This window comes from Gobio gobio (genome assembly GCF_949357685.1).
Source record: "Gobio gobio genome assembly, chromosome: 7".
NCBI classification, from domain to species: Eukaryota; Metazoa; Chordata; class Actinopteri; order Cypriniformes; family Gobionidae; genus Gobio; species Gobio gobio.
In genome coordinates this window covers 21,940,570-21,963,563 of record NC_137103.1, presented here as the reverse complement: position 1 = coordinate 21,963,563, position 22,994 = coordinate 21,940,570, and the positions used below count along the sequence as shown (strand labels likewise).

The window sequence follows — 22,994 nt, the reverse complement described above, 5'->3', positions numbered from 1 at the left end:
TTTCTATTTTAGTTGAAAATGGTGTCGTGTAAGTGGCCCCAGAGTAAATAACTAATGATTTTTTTTTTACAACGGAAATTAATCAATCAAAAACTTACTTTAGCTGGACAATAACCTTTTTCTAGAGCTGCTGTACAGCCAAAACAATATCTCTTCCATTACTGTCCTATTATCACTGTAAAGCTGCTTTGAAAGAATCTGTATTGTAAAAAGCGCTATATAAATGAAATGAAGGTGATGATCTACATGCTGTCAATTTGAGCGTATTCTTTTAATCTCTGAATATTCCTTATTTTTAACTTATTGCCTATTTTTTTTTCTCCCTTGGTCGTGTCTCATCTCATATCTGGTACCAGTTGAGCCAAAAAAAAACCCTGCTTTTTGTGCCTCCAATGACCAAAGAGTAGAAGAAAAAGACAGAATGAATGACGATTGAAGGAAGCAGAGGGATGGCAAAGAAACTTACAGAAATGTAAATCGGAGAGGAAGTGATCAAGTGGTGCTTCAGAGGGAATTTTGTCTGCGGTTCGTGTGGCTGTATAATGATAGTGTTGTTCAGGAACAGCTTTGTGCCTGGCCTGAATAGTAAATAAGAGCTGGGAACTGAACTGTTTTGTTGTTCAGCATCTGTTGCGAGATGATACATTTGTTTACTGTAAAATGATAGCAAATTGTATTCAGTCTCATGTTTTTGATGTTACTAAAAGCAGGAACAACATCCTGTCAGTCGTGACCTATAGTGGTTAGCACACATGCTTTGACACATTGAGCTACAGTGCTTATGCGGATGATGTGGGTTTGAATCTGTCGCACAAGATGTCTGGTTACTGTTTCTTCAAACTGTAAAACATGGCCATTAGCTCTAAGAAGTATCAAGCTTTGTGTCACCAAGCAACACATCATCTTAAATAAATTATTTATATGAAAATAAAAGTATTGTTAAATAAAATATATAAAAGAAAGATATAGTAAAATAATATTTAAAAAAAATATAAAAAAAACGTTTAAGACTCAAACTCATGACTCCTAAAAGTAGCACTTGTCCTCTATCATCTTTCAAATCAGGATCCCAAGCCGAGACGAGACCTCAGCCAAGGTCAAAGGTCAACAGGGGGCAAAAAGTCAGTGCTCAGAAAGCTTTCAAGTGATCTGAGATTCTTGACCAAATGGAGTTGGGTCACTGTTCAAGCAGACAGCTGAGTAGTTAAAAGTCCTATTCAGTTACAAAACATCTCCCTCCAATAAATGGATCCGACTGAATTTTAAGACAAAAGTGGCTTTATACATGTGCAAACATCAAACATCATCTTTGATCACCGTTCATAGCTTTGACATGTATGTATATGGGAGTGGTTTGCTATGAGGAAAAATGTGTTTATACTTCACCTAAATGTTGTTTTATGTCTGTAAACTGAGATTCCATTTCAAGGTCTTCAATCACTGGGGACCTTTTGAACACAACAGCTGTTGAATTTTCCTATAGGCCATTTCAAAAATGTTAATATTTCATATGTAATGTTTTAAGTTTACAATAATATTCTATCCTGACAAGCCAGACCCACATCAAGATGTTGGGTCTGGAAACTCACCATTGGCAGGGCTCAATCCGAGGGGCGGGATAAACGGTTGTCTTTCAAATTCCCTCTGCACACAATAGGATAGCACTACAACCAACCAGAGCAACGAAGAAGGTGAAGCGGAGCTGATTGATAGATTAAACTTTCGCTGTATCTGGTTGGCAAAACTCTGAACACATCTTCCTTTCTTACGAATGACTTCAGTGCCGTTCTTTGTTCTTTTCTCAAAGAAAAGCTTAACTCCAAGTCTTCCAGAGTCGCGGCCAAAGCCGATTCAAAAGACCGCTGTTCGTCAGCTTCTTTGTTTACGAGTAGCACGCAGAATCTCCGCAACTCTGCCGTGACGTGCCATCATTATGTTAAGCCCGCCCACCGACTCTACACACGCTGTGATTGGCCTGACCAGAGTTTGGTTTTTCCAGCTCTCAGGTCTACCGAGAATTGCTAGACTACACTCACGACAAAATAAATTTTCTGCCGCTAGGGTGCGTCTAGATTTCTTGGCTAATAATATTCAGTAGCTAGCACAAATGGTGTCTGTTGTGTAGGGGTTGCACCGACTAGTCGACTAGTCGACTTTAATGCTCTGCCATGATGCTTTAAGCTTGACGTCGACTAGTCGTTGTCCTATAGAGGGCGCGACAGGATAAGCAATTTCCTGACATGCAGGCTGCCAGGCTCTGTTTCCAACAGTTAAAAATGACAAATAAATACAAACTCAGAGAGCTCTCCACAAGACATGTTTGATTATACCATCTGGAAGCTCAAAATTGATCGGGAGAATGCATGCTTATTGTACAGGTCAGTTAATCACCGTTCTAAATGCGTGTTGCATTGAAACACACACACATAGCTCGCACATCACGCGGAGATCGCACGCGCGCCTTACACAAAACCATTCAGTAGCGCAGAAATGTATCAACACTGTTCTGTGATGTATCACTAAAATAGCTTCGAAACTGAAAAGTTATAACATATTTCTTAGTAACTAAAACTCAAAGCTTATTAGTAGAGAGACGCTGGCAAGTAGAATTAATTCACACGCAATTGCTCTCTCCACTAATGCATTCATATAGCCTACATAATCTTTATTGTGCTACTTTATCTGTATCTGATTCGGAACGAGCAGAAATCTGTGAGAAATATAACGACCCAAAGACAAAAGAACTGATACAAAAGCTGTTGTAGTAGGAGCAATAACCTTATGGGCAGCTCTGTGTCATATGCCACAGCTGTCCTGTGCACAAGAAAACTTGTGTTCGCGTCTCAGCTCAAGGTCCAGGGTTATTTGTTTATTAATGACGGTCATCAGCGACTAGTCGACGTCGACTCGACTTTCATCACATAAATGTCGACTTGAAAAAATGGGAAGTCGTTCAACCCCAATAGTGTAGTGCATTAATGTGTTTTAACAGGGATATCCAGACAGCTCTGGTTATTGTAACGGTTGGGTGTGCTCAGGAACAGGCTGAAGACTCCATATGTAAAGATCCATATATAAACTTAAACTTTAATAATGGAACTCAGGAACAAACAAAAAGGCAGGGAAACACACTCCAACATAACCAGGAAACATAACCGTGACTAGACAAAGACTGAAGGTGAGGGTGTAGTGAACAGAAACAAGATGATTAACAAGATACAGCTGGGACAAATGAACTAATGAGGGTAACCTAGGAAACATACAAGTGGCGGTAAACTAAGGCCCCGTCCACACGAAGCCAGAACTTTCCCTATCCGATCTTTTTTTCCCCCTCGTTTCAAGAAATATCCGCATACACACAAGAGCACTGAAACCGACTCAAAACGATGTAGTATACATGCCAGGCCAGTATGTGGCGCTGTAATTCTGCCACAGAGATACACTAAAAACGGAGAAGAAGAGTTGTGGCTAGAAGGGGTACAGCAATGGTCACAATCTCACAATAAAATAACAATAAATAAATGTGCTACTTGCCAGATTGTGTTTTATTAACGCCTACTGTACGCGCTGATACGGTACAAAATTGTAACGTATACACAGCTAAACGCGTCTCCGTGTTGATGGGGCCTAAGACAAAAGGAACACGTGACAGAATCATAACACAACTGAAAGACCTAACAAACAGACAGACGTGACAGTTATTCTGATGTTGCTCCAATTTATGGAGTCTTTTTCCTGTCACTACATTAATGGAAATACTCGATAATGTATATCATTTGTAATAGACAGATGTGGGGGAGGGGGGTGGGAGGTTATACAAATCATAACTGATCATTCCATGATACTTTGCACATTGCACATAATGAAAGAGAGACGAAATTGTACCCGAAAAGGTCTGGAAAATTGATAAACAACTAAGCGTTCTGTTCTAGCTGCTTCAAACCATAGGAGGATGTCCTAATTCCCAGTCAGGAGGCTGTCATCTGTTAACAGCCATTAGCATGTTTACAGTGAAATTGCTAACCCCTACAGTATTTTGCAATGTTCACAAAGGAAATCTAGGTTATCTGGGTATTGGCTAATGGATCAGGACAAAAACTAAACAGATTTTACATTCCTGTCTTAATCATCTAACAATCTGCCGTGTGTTTTGCGTACAACATCATTACAACTTAATGCTTGATGCATCCGAGAATTAACTACACATGACTGTTTCCCCAAACCATAGTAACTTTGTTGCACATCCGTGGTTCAAACCATGTTGGTTTAGAAATTATGTTTAGTAACACTTTAGTATGGGGAACACATATTAACTATTAACAAAGATTTTTGTCTCAATAAACTCCTAATTTACTGCTTATTAATAGTTAGTAAGGTAGTTTTTACATTTTAAATTTAGAGTAGGATTAAGGGATGTAGAATAAGGTCATGCAGAGTAAGGATATCTCATATTATTGCAGTGCCATTGCATTTCCTTAAGCGGACTGAGTCCATCTGCTGTCCCTCAAAACAGATTCTTAATCCAGAAGACACTAGTCCATTTTAGAATCCATATTTAACTTTTCACTAAAACAAGGCTGTGAGGACTAGATGTACAGTACGTTCAATACATTGTGCTATCGAAAGGTTGTATGTCCTATGGTTTTTTTTTTTAAAGATACGATGTTTCAATATTTCATCAGTTTAACATTTGACAACAAATTTAAAAACATTACAACCCTCTTAACAGACTGTCTATCTCTCCCTCACAGCTGTGATTTCATTTGTGATGCAGTGTTTTTCTGGAAACTATTCACAGCTCTTCACTTTTTCCACATTTTGTTATGTTACAGCCTTATTCCAAAATGGATAAAATTCATAATTTTCCCTCAATTCTTCAAACAAGACCCCAAAATGACAATGTGAAAGAAGTTTGTTTGAAATCTTTGTAAGTTTTTTTTTTTTTTTACGATAAATCACATGTACATATAAGTATTCACAGCACTTTTGGCACCAATTACAGCCTCAAGTCTTTTTGAGTATGATGCTACAAGCTTGGCACACCTATTTTTGGGCAGTTTCTCCCATTCTTCTTTGCAGGACATCTCAAGCTCTATCAGGTCGGATGGGGAGCGTTAGTGCACAGCCATTTTCAGATCTCTCCAGAAACGTTCAATCGGGTTCAAGTCTGGGCTCTGGCTGGGCCACTCAAGGACATTCACAGAGTTGTCCCGTAGCCACTCCTTTGTTATCTTGGCTGTGTGCTTAGGGTCGTGTTGGAAGATGAACCTTCGCCCCAGTCTGAGGTCCAGAGCAGGCTTTCATCAAGGATGAGTCCTTCAGGTGCCTTTTGTCAAACTCCAGGCGGGCTGTCATGTGCCTTTTACTGAGGAGTGGCTTCCGTCTGGCCAATCTACCATTCAGGCCTGATTGGTGGAGTACTGCAGAGATGATTGTTCTTCTGGAAGGTTCTCTCTCCACAGAGAAACGCTGGAGCTCTGTCAGAGTGACCATCTGGTTCTTGATCACCTCCCTGACTAAGGCTCTTTTCCCCCGATTGCTCAGTTTGGCCAGGTGGCCAGCTCTAGGAAGAGTCCTGGTGGTTCCAAACTTCTTCCATTTACAGATGATGGAGGCCACCAAGCTCATTGGGACCTTCAATGCCGCAGAAATGTTTCTGTACCCTTCCTCAGATCTGTGCCTCAATACAATCCTGTCTCGGAGGTCTACAGACAATTTCTTGGATTCATGGCTTGGTTTGTGCTCTAACATGCACTGTTAACTGTGGGACCTTATATAGACAGGTGTGTACCTTTCCAAATAATGTCCAATCAACAGAATTTACCACAGGTGGACTCCAATCAAGTTGTAGAAACATCTCCAGGATGATCAGTGGAAACAGGATGCACCTGAGCTCAATTTTGAGTGTCATGGCAAAGGCTCTGAATACTTATGTACATGTGATTTTTGTTTTTGTTTTTTATTATTCAAACAAACTTCTTTCACATTGTCATTATGGGGTATTGTTTGGAGAATTGAGGGGAAAAAATAATGAATTTAATCCATTTTGGAATAAGGCTGTAACATAACAAGATGTGGAAAAAGTGAAGCGCTGTGAATACTTTCCAGATGCACTGTACATTAATTATGGCGTCTACCGTGACATTTTGTGTGTGCATGTGTGCGTGTTGTTGTTGATCAATCTTCACGCCGATTTCACTCTCCAGTGGAAAAGGCCTAAAGCATCTGGATCCCAGTGTGTTCCAGACACCTGTTAGATGGTTCGGCCAAGGCTGGATAACAATGTTGAAATGATTGTGGGAAGTATGGCTACGTGGTTAACCACAGAGAGTTATGACTGTCGTACATTGTGAACAGCATGAGTCATATTGTGTATACAGGCAAACACTGACGTCCATAAATGGATGTTTCTTTCTCTTTATTGTAAGAACGCAGTCCAATTTAAACAAATGGGATAGAAGTCATTTTCCTGCCATGTGCCCACACAGTTAAGTAAACATGCAGTGCTTAAGTCTTTATAATGTCATCACACTGTCTAGCAAACACCGCAAAGGGTGATGTCCAACAAGAGATATCAAACAAAATCATGTCTAACTGTGGGGACTTTTAAAATGGCCACCCAGTGGGACTCTTATGTAATTTTACTCCACAATTGATACTAATTTATAATGATGCTTTGATCCATTTGTGCCTTAAAGGTGTCCGTAGTACTGTTTATGTTGTGCAAAAGTGATGGTTTCCCTTTATCAGGGTGTTCGTAGAAGATGAACTGTAAGAGATATGTATCTGAACCGCACTGAACACTCACTCTATAGCGTCAAAACATGACCGGATGGAGCGTGGAGGAGGGGACAGGTTATTTCTTTCAGAGGAAAAGGACACATACTGTTATCTGATTCTATTCTCTTTATTAGACACATTAATCTCTCTCACACTAGGCACTTCCTTCAGAAAGTCCAGGCTAAGACAAGTTCTAGACTAAACATAAGTTTATGCATACTGACACATCGCCAGCCTTGTGAAAAAGAAGTGAAATAAAAGGCCACTTAAAGGATTAGTTCACTTCAAAATGAAAATCCCCTGATAATTTACTCACCCCCATGCCATCCAAGATGTTCATGTCTTTCTTTTTTTCAGTCAAAAAGAAATTACGTTTTACATACTGTCTGTTCCTGTTTTGTCTGTCCAGTCTGGCGTTTGGTCTGTCCTGTCTGTTAACCTTCTGTCTTTTGTGTGGCTCTTTTTTGCTGTGGCTGATCTTTCAGTAAAAAAAAACAGTGCTTTTGGCTCTCTATGGGCTTCTCCTCATGCTTTTCCCTTGACTTTATCGGACTTCATGCCTCCACGTCCCCCCGATTGCCTCATAGACATCAAAAGATTGCCTGCGAGCTTCTCCTTCTGTCTATACGGTAATATCTCTACAATGCGACAGAGTCGCGTGGTTATGACGCAATCGTTAGCCTATTTTTACAAAAACTGCTTCTACGGGGCGATAGTGTAAGATACAAGGTGATAGAGCCTTTTATACATTGTTGTGTTTCTTTAAAAATAAACAAGGGTCAAATGGAGTCTTTAAACGCCTCAGATGTAAAGTTATTCGCTGATAAAGTGACGCCAAAATTAATGGGAGTCAATGGGATGCTAACAGCAGGTGATGGCTTGGTCAGCAATGGCTGCCCCTATGGAAGGTACGCTTTCCGGGTGTAGGGTTACCCCCTTGGTCCGCACGAGCACGAGGGTGCCCGCGGCAAAAATGACGTCATCGCGGAGTGGGTGGTGGTAGTGCGCGTTGAGTGCTATTGATCAGCTCAACAGGTAGATCTATAGATAAACTCATCTTTCAGCGGTTTGACCGACTGGGTTGACACTTCAGCGTGAGAAATCGGGGGTGTTGCGTGTGGGCGTGTGAAACCAATCAAATGCGTGTGTCTCACAGCCAATGCGTGAGAGTTGGCAGCCCTTTATCATGTTTCAGTTTGCATTTGCATGTTCACGAGCTGTGAAGGCTCCGCCCTCTGGGAAGGGGAGCAGCAGCTCATTTGTATTTAAAGGAGACACACAGAAAACAGCTCATTTTTCTCAAACCCAAAAATAGCCATTTTCAAAATGGTATATTAAGTGATCTGTTAGGAATTTTGATCTGAAACTTCACAGACACACTCTGGGAACACCTGAGACTTATATTAAATCTTGTGAAAAGGGGCATAATATGTGCCCTTTAATCTATAATACTAGTGTGATATTTTTAAGTATATTATTTTCGTAATAAGTACTCTTTTTAAATTTGCGAAAGTGTACTTCTCAGAAGGTTTGTAATACCTAATAAAAATGAACAAATGGTTATTCATTATGTAATTATTTACAGCATGTGTTAAAATTCAGCAAGAAATAGAATAGGTCTCTGAGAGATTGATTATATGTAATTTGGGCATAATTGTTGAATAATCACCAGAGATGAATGCACATAGTTTCAGGCCAGTCTGACATCATGGCTCTAGAATGGAGAATAGACTTTCCTCTGTCTCTTATTTAAGAAGCCTTAAAATGTCTTTGAATGAATGAGGCCTATTGAACATTCAACTTCCACTCTGATAACAAGACTTAGATGCCTTTTAAATCATAAATATGCCTGACAAAACTCTAACATGCCCTACGGTCTCTAGGTCTGCTTTTGAGACTGCAGCTGGTTTGTATGGTTGGTTTGAAGCAGATTGTTCGAATCATCAAATGCTCCTGTGAAAAGACATTTAAAAAGTGGTAGGTAGGTGAGTTTGGACCAAGCTATTAAACCAAGTATAACAACAGCCTGACACTAAACAGTGTGTGCATCATTTCCCTGCACTGTTTTATATGAGTGCTTTGAGCTTCATAGTTAGACGGCTGATAGTTCATTCCTCATTAATCTATGACTCTGTGTGTGGTTTCATTGTTGTTTTAGCGGTCAGTGTCGTCTGGGACATTTCTGGCCACTGAAGTAACAAATCTGTGTCTGTGTTTTTGTTCTCTATGTTTTTGTCTGGTATTGTTTTTTGTTTTAGACATAGCCAAAGGCCTAACAGACAGCCTTCTGACCTTCCTGCGAAGGCTGAACTGACCAAATGCTTTCTGTCATGTGGGCTTCAGAATGGCCCTGAGTACATTTAAACATCAGGACATGCCTTTTAGTTGGAAAGATATTATTGTTAACTTTATATGACCCCTCCAAGTGCAAAATGAATACTTATTAAAAATTGCAATGGGATTACTCTGTTCAATTTTAGTTGAACAATTTTCAATTTTCTGTTTCTGTTCTGCTCCAGGGGCCCGTATACCATGATTGTAGTTGGTTCCATGACACTGATCATCAACTTTCTGGGCCCTATTTTAATGATCTGAGCGCATGGTCAGAAGCGCATGGCGCAGGTACACTTAGGGTGTGTCCGAATCCACTTTTGCTAGTTTAACGACGGAAAAAGTGGTCTGCGCACCAGGCGCATGGTCCATAATTGTTGTACCTAGTCTCTTAATGAGTCATGTGTGTGTTTTGGCGTAACATGCAATAAACCAATCAGAGTCTCATCTCCCATTCCCTTTAAAAGCCAGTTGCGCTTGCACCATCGCGGATTCGCTATTTAAATGGTGGAATTTGCAGGTAAAAGACTGAACACTTCTCCAGAGAGGAATCCTTTTATTATTAATATTAAAAAAATTTTGTGTGCTGCTGCGCGTCCCTGTGTGTGTAATAAGCAAAGTGTACGCACGTGTGCTCTATAGGCGCATATTGCTAACACAACAAATGAAGAGTTTCGTTGCAAAATGAGATATATCCATTTTGAGAAATGTTGGTTATTTGAGATTATTATTTAAGATCAACAGTCAAGTTCATTCACAATTTTTTGTACATTAAACTATTACTTGAGCTCAGTGAAGGCCAGGGACACAATATTCTTCAAATCCAGGATATTTTTTATTTAATTTTATGTCCATAAATAGTTCATAAATAAGTCAAAAACCATGCCAAAATGCAACATATTTATCTTAACATTGTCAAACATCTTAAATTGGTTAAAAAAACAATACATCATAAATATATGGAATAGTATATACAAAGATTGATTAATAATAATAAGATTCCGAGTTAGTTTTGGCCAGAACATACACAACATAACTTTTTTTTTTTTTTTTTTGCAAAACGCTATATATCCACCTTAGGCTATATTCTACTACTGTAATACCATTAAGAAAAGCTAGTGAATCAATGTTATCCTGGTCCACTTTTGTAGCGTTTTTATACATTTTTGTGAAGTTGAAGGCTACATCTTCATCTGACAGTTTGTCGGCATGACACAGACCAACATTACTCGCAGTCGCACGATGACCACAATTCATCTTTGAATGTTTTCCCTCCCCTGAATGCCTTGCCCGTTTGTCTTCTCCCTTTGATGATTTTCTTTAGATGCCTTCCTCTTTCTCCCAACAGCAGCTGGTAATGACCGGCTCCAATCCGTCATCGAAATCCATAACGTTAGCTTGACTCTGAAGCTTTGATTCTCTGACTGACAGACAGCTGTTGATCAGTGACGTAGCCTACGTGACTGACAGCTCGCCTACAGTATAAACAACTAAATGGTAAACGTTTAGTTAGCCTATTGAATCCTCTTTTTAAAAATATGTTTTTTGTTTTGATATTATCGTTAAATCACTGAGCAAACTCGGAGCACTTCACCGGCGGTGACTCTCTCCTCGCGTGACATCAAATCAAAATCAAATCAAATCAAATCAAATCACTTTATTGTCACACAGCCATGTACACAAGTGCAACAGCAGGTGAAATTCTTGGTGCAGTTCCGAGCAACATAGTAGTCACGACATGACATGTACAACATTTAGAGCAGCATCAGATTACACTGATGCGCCCACAATTACTCACAGCACAGTAAACTCTACAATAAACAATAAATAATTTACACAATGTGAGTGTGGTTCTCACAGCTTTAACCAATATACACATACTTACAATATACATATACTTTAAACAATATACTTTAAACAATATACTTTAAACAATATACACACTAAAACATACATTAAACAATATACATTACGCTATAATAATAATAATAATAGTATACAATGTACAGTATACATTATTATTCACAGTAGAGATCCAATGTGCAATAGGTGCTATATGATAAATAATAAATTATATAAATGTGTATATAATGTGTGTGTATCGACAGTGGGTTGTGCTGAGTGATATTCTGTCCAGTGTGTGTTATGATCCTGATGGATCAAGAGTTCAGGAGTCTAATTGCTTGTGGGAAGAAGCTGTTCTGGAGTCGGCTGGTGCGTGTTCTGATGCTGCGGTACCGCCTGCCTGATGGCAGCAGTGAGAGCAGCCCATGGCTCGGGTGGCTAGAGTCTCTGATGATCCTCTGAGCTCTCTTCACACACCGCCTGGCGTAAATGTCCTGGAGGGAGGGAAGCTCACCTCCGATGATGCAGCTGGCCGTGCGCACTACCCTTTGCAGGGCTTTGCGGCTGCGGGCGGTACTGTTGCCGTACCAGGTGGTGATGCAGCCAGTCAGCAGGCTCTCTGTAGTGCTGGTGTAGAACCGTGTGAGGATGTGGCGGTTCATTCCAAACCTCCTCAGCCGTCGCAGGAAGAAAAGGCGCTGATGAGCCTTCTTCACAACGGCCTCGGTGTGGACGGACCATGAGAGTTCCTCTGTGATGTGGACACCGAGGAACTTGAAGCTGCTGACTCTCTCCACCGGTGCTCCATCGATGGTGATGGGGCGGTGTTCTCTCTCATTCCTCCTGAAGTCGACCACCAGCTCCTTGGTCTTGCTGACGTTGAGGGAGAGGTTGTGCTCCTGACACCACCGTGTCAGAGTGTGCACCTCCTCTCTGTAGGCCGTTTCATCATTGTCAGTGATGAGACCTACCACCGTCGTATCGTCAGCAAACTTGATGATGGTGTTGGAGCTGTGGGTTGCCACACAGTCATGTGTGTACAAGGAGTACAGGAGTGGGCTGAGAACACAGCCCTGAGGGGCTCCAGTGTTGAGAGTCAGTGGTGAGGAGATGTTACTGCCCATTCTGACCACCTGGCGTCTGTTTGACAGGAAGTCCAGGATCCAGCTGCATAACAGGCTGTTTAAGCCGAGAGCCCGGAGTTTCATGTCAAGTATGGAGGGCACAATGGTGTTGAATGCTGAGCTGTAGTCTACAAACAGCATTCTCACATATGTGTTCCTCTTTTCCAGGTGGGAGAGAGCAGTGTGAATAGTGGATGAAATGGCATCATCAGTGGAGCGGTTTTTGCGGTATGCAAACTGCAGTGGGTCCAGTGAGGGGGGGAGAACAGAGCAGATGTGGTTTCTGACTAGTCTCTCAAAGCATTTGCTGATGATGGGGGTCAGAGCAACAGGACGCCAGTCGTTTAAGCAGGTGGTTTTTGCTTGCTTCGGTACAGGAACAATGGTGGACGTTTTGAAGCATGTGGGGACCACAGACAGGGAGAGGGACAGGTTAAAAATGTCCGTGAAAACTCCAGCCAGTTGGCGCGCGCACGCTCTGATGACGCGGCCCGGAATGCCGTCTGGACCCGCGGCTTTACGGACGTTCACCCGCCGGAAGGATCGGGTAACATCCGCTACAGATACGGAGAGTGCACTAACCTCTGTATCTTCAGCCACGAGCTCTCTCTCCGCGAGGGCGGTGTTAGTTCCCTCAAAGCGAGCATAGAAGGTGTTTAGCTCGTCCGGGAGAGAGGCAGCGGTGTTCACGGTGGAGTTTGTGTTCCCTTTGTAGTCCGTGATGGTGTTAATTCCCCTCCACATGCTTCTGGAGTCGGTGGTGTTGAACTGTCCTTCAATCTTGTCCCTGTACTGGCGTTTTGCTGCTCTGATGGTTTTCCGGAGGGCATAACTTGCTTGTTTATGCTCCTCCGCATTACCGGAGTTAAAGGCGAAGGTCCGCGCATTGAGTGCCGCGCGAACATCCACATTTAGCCACGGCTTCTGATTGGGGTACAGCCGTATTGTTTTGGTCGGAACAACGTCTTCTACGCACTTCCTGATGAAACACGTTACGCTATCGGCGTAGACCTCGATGTCGTCATCAGAGGCCGACCGGAACATCTCCCAGTCCGCGTGATCAAAACAGTCTTGTAGCATAGAGTCCGATTGGTCCGACCAGCACTGGATGGTTCTGAGGGCGGGTGCTTCCTGTTTCAGTCTCTGCCTGTAAGCGGGCAGAAGGATGATGGAAGCGTGATCCGATTTGCCAAATGGTGGGCGCGGGAGTGATTTGTAACCATCCTTGAAGGGAGAGTAACAATGATCCAGAACTCGGTTCCCTCGTGTGTTGAAGCTAACATGTTGGTGGTATTTGGGTGCGATGCGCTTGAAGTTGGCTTTGTTAAAGTCCCCGGTCACAATAAACGCAGCCTCAGGATGCGCGGTTTCCTGCTCACTCACTGACCTATACAGTTCCTTCAGTGCCCGGTCTGTGTCGGCTTGTGGGGGAATATACACCGCTGTGATGATGACCGCTGTGAATTCCCTCGGTAGCCAGAATGGTCGACACATAACCGTGAGAAATTCCAGATCAGGAGAACAGAAAGACTTGATAGAATGTACGTTCCTCTGATCACACCAGGATCGGTTGATCATAAAACATACACCCCCGCCTTTGCTTTTCCCGGAGAGATCTTTTTCTCTGTCCATCCGATGCACGGAGAACCCCGTGGTTTCGATGGCCGAATCTGGAATCTCAGCGGACATCCAAGTTTCTGTAAGGCAGATAATGCAGCAGTCCCTCGTCTCTCGTTGGAAAGAGATCCGTGCTCTCAGCTCGCAGAGTTTATTGTCCAGAGACTGAACATTTGCCAGTAAAATACTGGGAAGCGGGGGTCGGTTTGCGCGGCGTCTTAATCTGATGAGCACGCCGGCTCTGCTTCCCCTTCTCCGGCGGCGTTTCCGTGGTCGGGCCACCCAAACAAAAGGATCCGCTGCTGTGTTTGTAAGCAGCGGTTCGTCACTGGAGAATTTAAAGTCCGGTTTTCGGTGTGCGATTGCCGAACCAATGTCCAAAAGTGTCTGTCTGTCGTACGTAGTGAGGCAGACAACATCCAAGACAAAAAACACAAAAACTATAAACAGAACAAACAAAAAACTACAATGTTTCAGCAGAGCTTGCGACGTTGCGGCCATCCTCGGCGCCATCTCGACTCATCAACGTTCTAAGCTCGCGCAGCAGAACGTTCTATATCGCACTTTGTAAAGAAACTGGGCTGGCGGATATCGCGTTTTGTGAAAAAATACATTTTGTAGTAGGCTTAAAATGTACATTTTTAAATCTTATTAATGGCAGCAATTCACACAGATTAAGATACATCTAAACAGTGATTTCCAATAATAAAACCCAAATGTCAAAAAATGGCGTTTATCGCGTTTTGCAACCGAACTCTTCAAATATTGACTTTAGACCAGGCTTTTGTTGGTCAATGGCACAGCCATTTTCAGTTGCCTCAAAATAGCAACACGCCAACAATGCGCCTGAACACACCTCGTTTACACACCAGCACACACCCATGGGCGAACAGATGGGCACAAGTGCAGTTGTTATTTAAACAATATGGAGCTGGACGTGAAAATGATAACTGTGTCAGGCTGAAAGTAGCATTTGCGTCATGCCTGGCGTCGCATTGCCCCGGGTGTATGATAGGGCCCTCTCTTTCAACTCAGTTTAGTAGTTTAGGTGTGACATTAGTAATGAACAGCCAATCACATGGTGTGGAACAGCGAAACTGCATAATATTACAAAACTGAATAATATACAAGAATGTACAAGCAAGAAGAAAAAGGCTGTCTATGAAAGAGGACAATTAAAATAAGTAAGAGCTGTGACAGACATGTGTCACTTTGCTCACAGCTGATTGGTTCAATTTCGGTTTGAAATCTCTTACCGGGAACATAACCTGCCCCGGAGTAGGTTAGCCGTGGAGCGTAAATTACTATGGCAAAGAACACTGCTAAAATCCAAAGCAATTTCATGGTGCCTAAAACCCAGGGTTGGCGCAAACTAAACTGAAACATACCTGGCTAGCCACCTAAACCGGCTTCATGGTACAGGCCCCTGGTGTTCAGTTTTGCTTGTGTTCCCTGGTGTTTTATGTTATTATTTGTATTATTTTGAATCTTATTTTCATTCATTCTTATTCGGCATTTGGACCCAGCTCTCATTTGTTTCTGAGTTCGCCTTTGTTACACTTGACCAGCAAATCAGCATATTAGAATGATTTCTGAAGGATCATGTGACGCTGAAGACTGGAGTAATAATGCTGAATTACAGAAATAACTTAGAAATAAACAGGTATTTTATTATTTTACAAGATTACCGTTTTGACTGTATTTTGAGGTCAAAGAAATGTAGCCTTGCTGATTATAAGAAACATAAAAAAAATATTTCTTTCTTTCTTTCCAAAATTTTGACTTTTTTTTCTGCAGAACAAAAAAGAAGAAAGAAGGGTTCAAAAGGGTGAACTATGCCTTATTTGGCTTGGAGAGGGGAACAGGATTGGTAAAGGACATCAAGTTGAGACTCAAACTCGGGTCACCAAAGTTGTGATGATAGAAACATTGAATTTCTCTATAATGTAACCACAATGTAGAAATAAGATCCTCATGTTTTTCTCCCAGCATAGTACAGGCGTTACAGGAATGGATATAAAGAAACTGAGCAGGTTTTCTTATTTACTATGAACTGTTGTTACTCCAGTGATTTGATTTGGAAAGCCTCTTGAGTGCACACTCTAGACCCTTTTCCACAGGTTGTGTTGGAAGCAGGCAAATGCTAATCATGTAATCATTGTCTCAGACTAGCTGGAAAATGTTTTTCCAGGTAGTGGAGGAAAAGGTCATTTTTGTGGGTAAAGCGTGGTGTGGAACAGGATAGAACACAATACTCCTCTCATCATCTGCTGTAACCATCAACTATTTAGCAATAAACTAAAACTGGCCAGTCTTACACTTATTGTTTAAGTTGCCTTGACATTTGTACTCCTGTTTAGTTCTTCATCTTTCCCACCTTCTGTAAGACAATGCTTCCCTATGGAGTCACTGTACTTATTGTTTCAGAGAAAATACCAGTTCCACACCTTTACCTTATTTAGAGGGTGACATTTGTTACACTATCATCCATCCACTATTTATCCACATATTTGATCAATATTTCAATGTTTAAAATGAGTGTTATAAATCTGAGCTCTGCAGTATGAATATTTGAGAGGAAAGGCATGCAACTTTAATCTTTCTTCTGTTAGAGGATCATGAATCTGTCTGAGGTCTCATTCAGAAAGAATTCTTTGTGGCTTGAGGAAGGAGGCTCAATGTGGCCTTTGTCTGTTTCTTGTCCAGCATCTCATATCAGGCGAACAAGACAGAATGTCTCTGAAACACTTTGTCGCAGTCAGTTTAGTCTTGGCCTTAAAGGTTTCATGGACACACAGGGCTTTTTCAGCAGTCTGTGGGATCACTGTGTAGGTGTGAGCAGACATACTGCCGTCATAGAACGAGACCCTCCAAAAAATGAGGTCCCCTCTTTCAATGAATCATGTATTCATTAGCTCAGTAATTTACAGACCCCCTAAAATGAATAAGTTAATGATGTTATGAATTAACTTTCCTCTATGGAGAAATGACTAACTTAGTCTTACTAAAGCATGCTTTGAAGGATATATTTAAAGTATGAAGAAGTTTTAAACATGTTTCTGATTCACAGTTGGGGGTTTCTTCAGTTAAGGGCCCTCAAATATTTTATTTGTTTAATTACTTGGATTTTATAATTGTATGTAATAAAGTCTTGCTGAAGCTAAATTCATAGCAACTATAACAAATATTCTATCAAGTGATATTTAACTACATTTTTGGTTGTTTTTTGTTATAATGCATCTCATATTTCGTTTCAACCATGTCATTTTAGTTCAAAATAATTCATATTTATTATTTTCATAATGAATTTCCATATTTAAATATTGACTGGGTATGGCATTAGGGTTAAGCAATAAAATCTATACACAAAATGCATTTGAAAGGTATCAAAAATAAAGGATGAAGGAATTTAAAAAACTTTAATGTGGTATATATATACATTTTTATAACTGGTTGGTGGCATATTTCAACTTTTTTTCCTATATGTGACCAATCACGGAAAGTTAGGACACAAGTCGGTTCTGGGGCATTTTGAGTTATTCACAGATTCTGAAAGTGTAGTCAGAATCTCGGTAATATGCCGTGAATCAAACGCACTGTGTCACTTCACATGGCTTAACATCTGATGGCATTGAGCAAGTTTTTAACACAACCAACTCAATGTGCCATTTAACATTGTCTTCACCCTTTTTCTTTTCTCTCTCAGGGAGTGAAGAAGAGCAGTGGACCATGTGGGGGGAGAGACTGCAGCGGAGGGTGTCTTTGCTATCCTGAGAAGGGTTCGAGGGTAAGTCTGTTTCTGTCTTCTAGCCCAGCCTAAGTCTCTTTATCCACCCAATGCTATTGTGCTTAATGTGCCACTATTTGAATATGCACAATAAAAATGCAGAACAAGCAGAAATTTGTCAAGAAAGGCATTTTTCATTTGAGCACTGATAAATTAATATTAACAAATAATATATGACATAAACAAATGCCTATCAAAAGTTAACTGCTAGATAATCAATAATGCATAAACGTTTTTGAAGAAAGAATCACCAGGTGAAGCCGAAGAGTGAATGAACACCAGTAAACTGAATCCGTTTCTATGACACATCCTATATGAGATTAATCAGATATCCTAGATACACAACATAAACATATTACAACATGTATCTCCACAAAAGGACCCAAATGCATGTGAACTTGAACTAAGTTGAACTAAGTGAGATGGTGGTCCAGTGGGTTAAACCATGGAACTGACACACACAAGGTTGCTGGTTCGATCCCAGCGGTCACCACCAGTGTGTCCTTGAGCAAGGCACTTTACTCCATGTTGCTCCAGGGGGATTGTGCCTGTAATAAGGGGACGCTTTGGATAAAAGCGTCTGCCAAATGCATAAATGTAAGTTACATGCTAGACAGAAAGTGTTGGATATGCTCATCCCGTGACAATGCGCTGAAACACTAACCCTAGTGAAATATAAATATACTAAGATGTATTTGAAATACATTTATTTTAAAATACATTTACATATTTATGTAATATGGTTTACTTAAAGTCTGCTTAATTGGAACAACTGATTTTGTACTTAATGCACTTTAGTTATCCAGAAGTAGTGCTAAGGTAAATATATACTTGACTATATTTGATTGTGCTAAAGTGGAATATTGTGACATTAAACACATGTCAGGCTTAATATTAAGAAATGTGCAATAAAGAAGTAATTTACTGATATGTCAGTAAATATGTTAATGGTTTGGAGTATACTTAGTATATACATATATTTTGGTATAGGTTTTGTTCACTAGAGAAAGCATAAAGAATTATCAACATTTTATAGTGTTCTCATTATAATGTTATGTATACTATGGCTGCTGCACATCTTTCATCTACTTTATCAAGTAATTTCAGACATCTCTGTGCGTTTTCCAAACCATAACGAGAAACAATTTGAATGGAAACATAGTTGAGAAAAATATGACAAGAAAAACACCAGTTAATGAACACCAGAAAACTAAAGTGCTTTGCTAGCGGGTTAATAAACTCAACCAAGCGATCAAGCTTGTCTGAATTTATTCCTGTTGTGGATGTGCTCTTCCCATGCAACAACGCTGAAACACGAGCAACAAAAGCATAAAGAATTATTTTTATGTATAGTATGGCAGTTTGGCACTGCACATCTTGCACTTAGTGAATTTCCCAAACTTAATTTAGGGAGGAGCGAGCCCATCTAATCTTCCAATCAACAGCCAACAGCCAGAGTATATAAACAGCTGCTTACCTCTCCTCGGTCTCAGCTGTTCCAGCATCCCACCACCTCCCCAAACTCCACCTTTATCTTAGGTACCTTGTCCTACATAACCATATCCTATATTTAGTAGGGATGCACAGAATCCAGATTTTTGGGGTTCGGCTGAATACCGAATCCACTGGTTAAGATTCTGCCGAATCCAAAGCCGAATACCGAATCCTACTCCCATCCTCAGTCCATACACAGTAAACACAATAATGAAGTAAACTACGTCCACAGCAGTGTAATTTTCATTTTATTTTATTGTAACTGTAAAAAAAAAAAAGATTAGGCAACATTATGCCAGGATGACTGGCCTTCCTTTGCCGCACCTGAAGGTGCTGCATTTTGGTTGCTGTCTGTAGATTCCTTCATGCACAACTCGTATTCTTTCGGATGTTTCATACGCAAATGTTTTAACAGCGGCTATTGAGACAAATCGGCATTGCAAATTGAATATATAGCTCTACTTGAATCGCCAGTTTTTTGACTTAAAGTACTGCCAAACAACACTTTTTCTGCTCACAAGTTCCATTTTCACTTTCTCACAGCCTACTGCATTTGAACGGTCCACCTAGTAAACACCTTCCCGTAATCAACGTTGACCAGCGTAGCACTCGTAGTGCAAACCTAGGGTTCAGTTCGGTGGGAAAAAATTCTAAGGTTCAAAAAGCCCAATATTCGGCCCAATCCGAATCTTGGATTCGGTGCATCCCTAATTTATTCACTGTGGGGGTATATCAGAGCTCGAGTTGAAGCTGCTTCATCGAGCCCCTCATCAGTGGACAGCAAGCCAAATAAATGTAATCTATTATCTTAAGATTATATGGGCAAACAAACTTGTTAAACAGTGTCACGATCAAAGTGATTCAGGCTTCACTGCGCACTCTCAAATCCATAGTTTCACTTTATTTTGCCGGTCTGGACGGCATGCTAACCAATCACACCTCAGGTACCACCCCAAAATGCCACAATAACCATTCAGAAAAGGTCACTGCGTTCATCATTTTCATGATTGATTATCACTGTCACTTCCGAGTACTTAAGTACCTGTGCACATCCTTAAAATATTATAAAACAAACTAATTTGCGTACTAACCCTGCAGTTGCATGCAGTAAATAAAACGCGATCCTTAAATGGATAAGTGATAAATTATATTGATATTATCTTGTACAAACCCTTCCAAACGAACTATATCAAGGATAAGCAACGCTTCATTTTAAAACGCAGGCCTATTGAACTTGAAAGTTACGTTTATTGAACTTATATTGAACGTATTATGTTCACTGAAAGCACAGAGCAACTTTAAATAAGATAATTTGCCTTAAAGTTACACAAACACACACAAAGCCCTGAGATTGGATATCTTTTTTTTTTCTCCATTTCTCAAATTTAAATTTTTTTACAGCATAATTCAGATTTAATTTGACAGTGCATCTTGGCTGTACAAGACATGGCTGTTTGTTCACCAAATCTGTGACCTCTCGTCATCTGTGGTCAAAATAAAGCTCCTTAGGGAGGGTGAAGGAGAGAGGAAATACATTCCTTAGCAAACATCAGGATATGAAGGGCCTTGTGCCTATGACTTGAGATGTCAGTTGAGTTGTCTTTTTTTCCTGCACTGTAAAAGAGCAGGAAAAGGGGTTTGATTGTTCTGTTGAGCCATATAATAAGTGCCAAGTCTGCAGAGGGTAAAGTGCACTTATTCCAAAAGACATTTTTTCCTTTTGTTAAACGTAAACGAAAACACAGAAGGGAAGGAATCGTAAACTCCTTGTTTGTATTTCTGACGCACGACACACCACAGGAAAGTCATATTTCTATTCAGTCTGACATTCTGTTATATATAAGTCAGCTTTTCACTTTGACTTATAGTTGTAAAGCACGACAGGATTTACATCATTATACCAATTACACTGTGATATTCTATTGTAATATTTATTGTCCTATTAGCCATATAGGCTACAGGGACTAAATATAAAGCAACCACCCAGAATATTTAGATGTATTAAAGGGTTAGTTCACCCAAAAATGAAAATTCTGTCATTAATTACTTACCCTCATGTGGTTCGACACCCGTAAGACCTCCGTTCATCTTCGGAACAGAAATTAAGATATTTTAGTTGAAATCTGATGGCTCTGAAAGTCCTCCATTGGCTCAATGGCACGGTTCACTCTCAAGACCCTTAAAAGGTACTAAAGACGTCATTACAAAGTCCATCTCACTACAGTGGTTCTAAAATAACTTTATGAATTGGCGACAATAGTTTTTGTGCGCAAAAAAACCCTAAATAACGACTTGCATAGTGATGACGATTTCAAAACAAAGCATCATGAAGCTTCGAAGCGTTATGAATCACTGAGTCGATTCAGCGGTTTGAATCGCCAAATTTCAGCAGTTTGGCGGTTTGACACTTGCTCACTAATTCATAACGCTTCGAAGCTTCATGATGCTTTGTTTTGAAATCGTCATCACTATGCAAGTTGTTATTTAGGGTTTTTTTGCGCACATAAACTATTGTCGCCGATTCATAAAGTTATTTTAGAACCACTGTAGTGAGATGGACTTTGTAATGACGTCTTTAGTACCTTTTAAGGGTCTTGAGAGTGAAGGGTGCCATTGAGCCAATGGAGGACTTTCAGAGGCATCAGATTTCAACTAAAATATCTTAATTTCTGTTCCGAAGATGAACAGAGGTCTGACGGGTGTCGAACGACATGAGGGTAAGTAATTAATGACAGAATTTTCATTTTTGGGTGAACTAACCCTTTCATTTAGTAGGTGCTTTCATCCAAAGCGACTTACAATTGTGGAATACAACATGGAGATGAGAATGGTATGTATGGACTTATCTAACACGGGGGGGGGATACGGTGATAAGCTAAAGTCCCAAAAAGTCGACGTGTTCCTTTAAAAAGTGATTTCTGCCATTGTTCAGGATAGTACAAGATACAATAGGGAAGGATTAAGGAATAGTGAGAGCATAACAGAAGAAATAGATTTGAAATAGTTTTTTTTTTCCCAGCAGGCTGCAGTTAAAGGTCTAGTGTGTGATTTTTAGCGACATTTAACTAGCGGTGATGTTGTGAATTGCACCCCCCCCCCCTTTCGGAGCCAGCACAGGACAACATTTTTGTCGTTGGAGAGAGCAGAGAGTGACTAGCGCTCTGTAGAGAAGTTTGTCCGTTTAGGGCTACGGTAGAAATATAACGCCGCAAAATGGCAATTTCACTGTAAGGGGACCTGTGATGTATGTAGATAGAGATGGCACATTATACGGTAATAAAAACATAACGGTACATTATGTAAGGTCTTTATACACCACTAAAAAAATTGTTATGTATATTATATTGCATTTCTGTCAATAGATCCTCATAAATACGACACACTGAACCTTTAAGTGCTCACGGAAGAGAACATTTCTTGAATATTCTCAGAACCCCCAAGCAACCACCTAAAATAACTTTATCAACCGCATAGCAGCACGATGGCAAACACCTACTGCTCCCCAGCATTGTGGCGTCAACCTCTGCACAAGAGAGCAAACATTATTTCATACAAAATCAAATTTCACAGTTTTGTTTCCTTCCAGGATCTGTCAGCATCTTACTTTAGCTAAACACACTTTTCCCCACTCTTTGTGTAGTCCTCAGTGTGATGTATGTGTTCATGAAGGATGTTTGTGGGGAAAAAACAGCCTCACAGATGTCTGGACACAGTTCATGTCTCCCACTGGGTCTCTTGTGACCCTCCTCTGTCCGGCCTTGACATGTGAGACCAGCGGGAAATAAACGTGAAACTACTTTGTGTTATAATGGCAGGAGCATTTATGTTGAGAGCTACATTTTTGGCCAGAGGAACTGTGGATACTTTAAATTATTATATCTACGGCCTAATAAAACTTGAAATTTTTATTTGTAGTTTGTACTGGAAAAAGTAATACATCTACATTAAGTTGATTTATTCGCAGCGGTGTTTTATCCGAGAAAAATAGTCAAATTAATCTTATAGGATCATCCAAT

General features: G+C 40.5%; 1 protein-coding gene across 1 annotated transcript in view; it reads left to right on the top strand.

The window, feature by feature from the left end:
- The window catches only part of col4a2 (collagen, type IV, alpha 2), a 141,395-nt gene that overhangs the window by 32,439 nt on the left and 85,962 nt on the right, over window positions 1–22,994 (top strand). Inside the window, exon 4 of the mRNA XM_079821021.1 lies at window positions 17,404–17,484. Within this exon, the coding sequence (XP_079677147.1) occupies window positions 17,404–17,484 (81 nt within the window). The remainder of the gene's footprint in view (window positions 1–17,403; window positions 17,485–22,994) is intronic.